Source organism: Anopheles moucheti, chromosome 3 (genome assembly GCF_943734755.1).
Source record: "Anopheles moucheti chromosome 3, idAnoMoucSN_F20_07, whole genome shotgun sequence".
In the NCBI taxonomy this organism is placed as follows: Eukaryota; Metazoa; Arthropoda; class Insecta; order Diptera; family Culicidae; genus Anopheles; species Anopheles moucheti.
In genome coordinates, this window is record NC_069141.1 from 18,799,847 (window position 1) to 18,808,156 (window position 8,310).

General features: G+C 45.8%; 1 protein-coding gene across 1 annotated transcript; it reads left to right on the plus strand.

The window, feature by feature from the left end:
- Nucleotides 1-970: 970 nt before the first annotated feature.
- LOC128305569 (histidine decarboxylase) lies at nucleotides 971-6,518 on the plus strand. The gene is made up of 10 exons (XM_053043077.1): nucleotides 971-998; nucleotides 1,795-2,081; nucleotides 2,156-2,557; nucleotides 3,562-3,791; nucleotides 3,880-3,970; nucleotides 4,036-4,468; nucleotides 4,705-4,850; nucleotides 4,922-5,093; nucleotides 5,364-5,393; nucleotides 5,524-6,518. The coding sequence occupies exons 1-10, from the start codon at nucleotides 971-973 to the stop codon at nucleotides 6,516-6,518; spliced, it is 2,814 nt and encodes a 937-aa protein (XP_052899037.1).
- Nucleotides 6,519-8,310: the final 1,792 nt, after the last annotated feature.

Consider the following 8,310-nt stretch of genomic DNA (forward strand, 5'->3'; position numbering starts at 1 on the left):
CCGGCTTGGGTTGTAGTTCGTCTCGCAGAACATGGAATCTTAATGTGGTTTGTTAGCTATTTGCAAGCTGCATCAAATTACTTCTCTTGCCAACTAGCTAGGGATAGAAGTTTTGATGGCATTTAGCGCCATGAATAAATTAACTCTATGTTATCTTCATTTATGAGGAGGAGGTTCAAGAGTAGAAAAATTCAAGAACGATATCTCTCCTTTTGAATTATCTTATAATACTGACGATCAATATGAATTATTGCATGATTCGATTCATTTGTGGTCAAGAGGATAATGTATATTTCATTCTTATGTTTAGTAGAAAAAAAAAACTAATTTTGACAAGGTATATTTTTTCAATACTTTTATTGTCAGTTCACCCAGATTGCTAGATTTCAATATTAATTATAGTTTATGGCAAACATTGTATGATTTGTCAACGGCTATAAGCGCTTCAGTTGCGTTCAAACTGTCAACAAACCGAGCAAAAGAAGCAAGGAAACAAACGTCTTCGCAGCAAGACAGGAAGGAAGCCCAACTAAGTCGCTAGGCGTTCATGCATACAGTTACATTCTTAACATCACCCTAGAGCGCATTCTTTTACGACTATTTCACCGTGAGCGTAGTGTATGTTGCTGTGAAAATTTTAGGTTCTTGTGAAAGGTAGCAAATCCCATTCGCACTCGACCAGTGTAACTCGTGCGTTGCTTTAAAGTTTTTGGTTTCAGCTTCATTACGCATTCCTGTGCTGCCAGTGCTAGATCGAACGTTCCCGAGGGAATCGTTGTATTTGTGGTGTGACAGTTTTCACCTGTGCGAACGGAAGGAAAACCATATTGCTGTATGCCGTTCGCTGCCCAGTGCTTCTAATTGAAGTGAAGTAGTACACCTGCTGGTGCTGCAGAGGTGCGAAACTGTTGGTAAACAGGTAAACAGGTATTTATTCATCAAATCTGCGCGGAATAGCATTGCACTGGAGATGGATTTTGACGAGTATCGCCAGCGAGGTACGTAATCGGGTAATGGAAGTGTAATTAATTGTGACAGCGGTGAGGAGTGCGAGAGAAATAGCGAGCGTCCGGAATGGAATGGAAAAAAAAAAACGCAGAACTGACCAACACCTGAGTACCCCTTTTAGATAGATTATGGTGTGTTTAGGAACTCTCTGTGAATCGCAATCGGTTTAGTTGTTCCTGCAACAATGAACGGCTTACTTCAAACATGAAGCAGTGATTTTTATGTTAGTTACACTGCTGATATAGCTAGTCAGAACAATTGTTGCGCAACCTTATGTAAAACGTAAAAAAGATTCGGATGTTTGTTACATTTATTCTTGTTGGACAAATTTATCTATCTTTAGCCTTTAAGAAAATTTGATTTTCTTATCATAGTTTGAATAAATGGATCTTTTGTTGAACGAGAACGCTCCCAGAAAAAGGTTCAATAAATTCAGTGACGATAGTCGTGATTGAATCAATAGTAAGAATGACAGACATAAAATCCAAAGAAGTCTCGGGCATACAAATCGATTCTTTTTAGGTGCATTTCGTCGGATAGCCCCAACAATAAAACAGACTCCAATCGCTTCATACAGATCCGAGATCCAAGGCGATAAGCTTAAGCCGATGCAAATCGTACAAATCGTCAATTTGAATCAATTTGGAACCCTCCCCTTCCCCCTTTTTTCTCCCATACCGACCTGTCACTCTTACATTCTCGTTCAATTTATGACCTTCAATAATGAAACCATTTGCTTCGACACCCCTTTTTCTATGCGTGTGCGTGTGGGTGTTTGTATTGCAGGCAAGGAGATGGTAGACTACATTGCGGACTATCTGCAGAACATTCGGGAACGGCGTGTCCTACCGGACGTCCAGCCGGGGTATATGCGAAACCTAATACCGGAGTCGGCCCCGCTCGACGGTGAGCGATGGGAGAACATCTTCGCGGACATCGAGCGCGTTATCATGCCGGGCGTAACGCACTGGCAGAGTCCGCACATGCACGCATACTTTCCAGCGCTAAACTCATTCCCTTCGCTGCTCGGCGATATGCTGGCCGATGCCATTAACTGTCTCGGATTTACATGGGTACGCGGCCCGTGTTGAGGGCAATCGTGTTGTAAATTTATAGTTTGTTTCTTACGACCCCGCTTTTTCTGCAGGCATCGTCTCCGGCCTGTACCGAGCTGGAATCGATTGTGATGAATTGGCTCGGGAAGATGATTGGGTTGCCGGATATGTTTCTGCACCTACCCGGCACCAGCATGGGCGGAGGTGTGATTCAAACGACGGCCAGTGAGGCAACGCTCGTGTGCCTGTTGGCCGGCCGGACGGTGGCCATTAGACGCTTCCACGAGCACACGCCCGGGCTGCAGGATGCGGAAATCAACGCTCGCCTGGTGGCGTACTGCTCCGATCAGGCACACTCCAGCGTGGAGAAGGCGGCCCTAATCGGCTTAGTCCGGATGCGATTCATCGAGTCGGACGATCAACTCAGCCTCCGCGGGGATGCTTTGCGCGATGCAATCGAGGAAGACATCAAGCAGGGCCTGATACCGTTCTGGGTGAGTATGAGCTGGGGGGTGGGGATCGGACTGCCCTTCGGTGGACTGTATCGACCGACCGTACTGAGAACCTTTCGGCCGTAGTAGCCAACCAACAGTGACAAATCAGCTTAGCAAGTTTGTTGGCTGTGTGTCCTCGGGGATCTCATTAGCCAAGACGGAACTCGGTCACGAAGGGTAGTTTAGTTCTGGCACTGGTTGAGTTTCATTGGTCGCCGCCGACTCGTTCTGGAGCGGTTTGAATGAAACCGATCCATTCTTCGTAACGCTCAAATTACCAGCTGTGGCGTGTGGATTGCGACTGTCGCCCGATGGTTTTCGGTGGAAAAGAAAAACATCCGACAAACGAACTTGTTGATTTCTGGTTTAATTACCCGAAAAGAAATAGGAAATATTTGGATTTTAGGAAGAATGCCAGTAATTTTTATTGTCCTTTTGAATAATTTGTTATTTACTAAATGCTTCATCTTTCAAAATATTTATTGTTTTGCACTTTTTTGTAAGATTTACAATCGATACATTACGAATTATGTTCAATTATGAGATATTAAAAGTTTACGACAGTGAACCGTGCTCAATGTGCTTTGGTGAAGAGGAAAGATTTAAGGTGTTATTTTAAAACACTTAAATAATTCACTTAATTAAATAATTGTTTGATAAAATAACATATTTAATAAGATTTAATTTAATATTAAAAACCTATTAAATAAAAAAAAATTAACATTAAATAAAAAAAAATTCAAATCACTTTACACTGAATTCCTCCAAAAATAACACTCACTCCGATTTGATAAAGATTTTATTCATCAAATTAATTATTATCAATTGATCAATTGATTGATTAATCAATCAATCAATTAATCATCAGATCAAAAATATATTAAATTAAAAAAAAATTAACACTAAATTAAAAAAAAATTAAATGTACTTTACACTGAATCCCCCCAAAATAACACTCACTCCCCATTTATTTGACTAAACGTTCCTCTCTACCGTCTTGATAGGTTTGCGCCACCCTCGGCACAACGGGGGCCTGCGCCTTCGACCATCTGGCCGAGATAGGGGAGATCTGCGCGTGCCACAACATCTGGCTACACGTGGACGCTGCCTACGCCGGCAGTGCGTTTATCTGTCCGGAGTTTCGGGTGTGGCTGAAGGGCATCGAGAAAGCGGACTCCATCGCGTTTAATCCCTCCAAGTGGTTAATGGTGCACTTTGACTGCACCGCGATGTGGTAGGTGTCCGTTCACTCGAACCTCGAAACTAAACGTCGTCTGATAAACAGACTGAATAATGGATTTCTCATCTCTGCTCTGTGATAGGGTCAAGAATAGTGGTGCCCTGCATCGCACCTTCAACGTGGCACCGTTGTATCTGCAGCACGAAAACTCGGGCCTCGCGATCGATTATATGGTGAGTGTTGCCGCTTCTTGTGTTTGGTGAGGTGACGTTTGACCCTGTATTGGTGCCTCCGACAGCATTGGCAGATACCGCTTAGCAAGCGGTTCCGCGCGTTGAAGCTCTGGTTCGTACTACGTAGCTTCGGCACGCGGGGACTTCAGAAGCACATTCGCGAGGGCGTCCGGTTGGCGCAGAAGTTTGAAGCGCTCGTGTTGGCCGACCATCGTTTCGAGATTCCGGCCACCCGCCATCTCGGCATGGTGGTGTTCCGGATCAAGGGTGAAAACGAGCTGACGGAGAAACTGCTGAAGCGGCTCAACCATCGCGGCCATCTGCACGCGGTTCCCGCGTCGCTGAAGGGTCGCTATGTGATTCGGTTTACCGTCACCTCTACCTACACCTCGAACGACGATATTCTCGCAGATTGGAACGAAATTCGCACCGTGACAACCGATCTGCTCAACGAGCTGAACGTGCAGATGGTCGATCGGACACGTGTGCCGCTGAAGGGTGAGTATCGGCCGTTCATTTTCGCGATCATTTCGCATCGTATTGCTAGCCGAACTCGTGCTGTCTAGTGAGCAAAGCGATACACCCATTTGACTGTAGCAGCGCTGCTACTCCATTGCGCTGGCCAGGCTCACAACCCATAGTTTCATTGACCCGCATCACCCGACCTCATCCATACCATTGTCCACCATACCGCCCACACCGTGTTTGACCGGTCTTCCCTCTTCTGCGTTTAGATACGCGCGAAAAGAACGAAGCGTTCGGATCGAGCCTTCTGCTCGCCAACTCGCCGATGTCACCGAAGATCGTGAACGGTTCGTTCGCGGCCATCTTCGATGCGGACGAGTTCCTCGCCAAGGTGTACGCCGGCATACGCATCTCGGTAAGTATCGCGCGGCACGCAGCCTGGTCGTAGTGACCGGACCGAAGTGGTTTCGACCCTTTTGCTTCCAGAACCAGGACTCACCGGCTATGAGGCGTCGCGTCCGGGGCATCCTTATGTCCGGCAAGCAGTTCTCGCTCGACTCGCGCATGGACCTGGTGGTGCACGGGTTCGGTCCGGGCGAGGTGCGCAACGGCCTCGAATCGGGGGCCATCAACGAAGACTTGGAGGAGGTCTGGGAAGGTACGAAGGGAAGGTAGTGTAGGCTTTTCTCAATTCCTTTTTCCGTCGCTTTCCCCGTGCTTGCTTGTTCCCGGTGTGTAGCTGTGTGAGGGTGTAATTGCATGCGAAACGACTGCCTTTATGCTGTGTGCTTTTATGTTACCGAAAGCTCCCGTACACCCCTAAACCAAAGCTCGCTCGGGTGAAGGCTTTTGGTGCTGGAGCTTGCGCATTTTCAACCACGATTGCTCGAACTGTTAATGATTTCGTTCTCTTATGCCATTCGAGCAGCTTGTGAGCAGATGGAGCTTTCGGACCAAGGTGCGTATAACAACGAGTGGTTTAAATTAATTTAAATACTAAAATTATATAAATAATTCTAATATTGTGCAAGTTAAGAATCGTTGAGGAAGTTCCCTTAATAAATTTTGTTTCATTAATTCACGGTCAGAGAACGCACCGAACGACAGCACCTTCCACCATCAACGCCACCGTTCTGCTTCTCCTCAAGCACCGTCGAAGCTGGAACCACACTTCATAGAACCGCTCCCGATACTGCCTGTAGTAGGGCCGTGCCGGGGTCGGTCACAAAGTGTGGACACCGGCATTATTCGTGCCCATGCTAACGCCACTAACACCGGCTGGTTACTAGAACGTGAGGAAGCCATCACCCGTTCGGAACCGTGCTACTCCAGCGACTCCCTCACCAGCCAGCCCTCACTGTCCTCCCCGATACCTACTCAGCCTTCCACCCCGCCTCCCCTCGGGCACACTCCAAAAATCTCCTGCGATTCCCATCTGGACAGCATTGACGAGAACCGACCCACGGAGAACTTTCCGCGCAGTAAGCGACGCTGTTCGGATAATTCCCACCTATTCTCACTCACCCGGCCCAACGTGTATCCGGAAAAGCGCCAATCGGAACCCGCGATTCGGTGCGCCTTCTACAACCGTGGCTTCGAGATGCTCTGTCCGCCGCGTCCACCACCGCCGAAGCGTGTGCTGTCCCAGAACGATCTGCCCCGTGCGCGCCAGCTTCGACGGCAGGTTTCCACCGTATCCGAGCTGAACCTTACCGACCCGGACGACGATTGGCGACGGGCACGATTGCTGGTGCCACCGTTTCGCTACTGTATTGCGGACGAGTCGGGACACTGTATCGATTTCGACACGGTCCTGCCCTGTCCGGTTGCATCGATCGACGATGAAGCGATACTGCGTGACGCACTACGGTTCGAGGAGAATTTCGTGGAACGATGCGAACAGATCTGTCCCGAGCCGGATTCACTGTGTCTCGAGACGATTGAGGAGCGGGTGCTTGATGAGCTGGCATCTACTGGAGTGGGTGGAGTTGCTGATGGCACGGAGTCTGTACGCGGTGAGGAAGTTATCTACGAAAATGTGAAACATTGTCGAAAGTGTGGCCATCAAAGGATTAAGTTATAATATAGACGGTGGCGAGTGTTGATAGCTGCACGTACGAACAGTGAAGCGTGTAATTTGGCTGAGAGATTGCTATATCAACACAATTACCAACGTCTGTTGAAGCCTCGATAGCGTTGTTTCAATGTTATTTGCTTGTGCCAAAACTAGGTAGTCCTGTGTTAGTTGATATTTTATTCATTTTATCAACAAATAGTTCCAAAGATTTACTTCTTCCGAAATGTGTCCACATTTAGACAGCTAAACATCAAGAATGAAATATAAATGTTGTTGATAAATAATATCGAGCAAATGAAAATAACTTTATCGTTGAATATTGGATCGTTAAGAATGAATACAACAACACTACAGGATTCTTTTCGTGATAGAGTAATGAAGTTTTAACCATGTTTCGATTCTTTGCAATTCTACAATGTGTTCGAGTCTTTGAATAGGAATATGAAGAAGTAAACATGTCGAGTTTATCCAAAGTTAATACAATACTATTGAAAAAAAAAATCTCAATTGGTATATTTTCAAAGCTTATGGACATGGCGTATGTATAAATGTGAGAATGTTTTTTTTTTTTCACGATGAATTTCGTGCTGCAGATGATCGAAAAGTTGAATTCCAAATCTGCTCCAACGTATCCTATTTCGACTTGCAAAGAATCAACAAACGATTAAAGCATTCAAACTTCAACTTGAAAATTCTGTATGCAACAGTTTACTCAATGTTACTGTAAGTGAGAAAAAATCTCCCATTACTATACTTATTATGTTTTCTAACACTAGAGTGGTAAGGAAATAATTATACATCAGATCCCAAGTTATTATATCAATGTCTACACATTAACAACTGTCACGTCAATCATAGCATAGGAAAGGATAATAGCTTACGCTGCATTACAATCTAGCTTACGTGCTGAACCGAAACAGATGCACCAATAGCTTATCCCTCAAATCTGCTGTGGATGTCAATAAAACAAATCAGTTACAATGGCTTTGAAATCGCTACAGCTGTACGAAGCAAAGCATACACCATCGGCCACTAAACGGTACTCGCATACCCAGAAGCGCAGGAACTTTAATGTAACAGAGTGAGCAAATGTACTTACAACTAATCACGGCATATATCGACATATGAACCATACACACAATAAATGCATATAATATCAAGCGTAAGCAAAATGGAGGCAAATTACTGTTCCATCAAACTACCACCAAACTGTGCACAAATCAATCGGTCCATCCGAAGCCCGTTTCCTTCAACGAAAGCTAATTAGTTTTGCACGCGTTTCGCGGTGCCTAATTGTTTCTGCATGAAGGCCAGAAATCATCGTTAAGGAAATGCAAAGCAAAGCCACAAATCAGCCACAACAGAAATGCAAACATGACAAGGCTTCGTTGCATCCGCAATCCATTTTTGTGCCTTCCCGCAGAGAGGCAACAAACGAAGGAACGATTGGAAGGGGAATCACGTGGCGTTTGTAGATAAGGCTGATGGCTGATGGCCAATGGTGGCAAAGAGGCAGGGAAAGAAAAATAAACGAACACAAATGTTGCAGTTTGCAGTGGCTTGTCGTTTCGATTTCCATGTCCTTTCCGGCCAAATTTTCGGACATGCACCGTGCGAAAACCGCTAGGAAATTCAGGTGCATTGAAGTGCAATAGGCAAACCAGCGTCTGTGATGGTAATGAAGAGAGAAGCAAACGGAGCAGGCGAACGTAAAGAAAGAAAGCACAACAAAACAACCCAATCCGTACCAAAACTAAAACGCCTGGCACGAACCGCCGCCCGTTGGTGCAGCTGCATG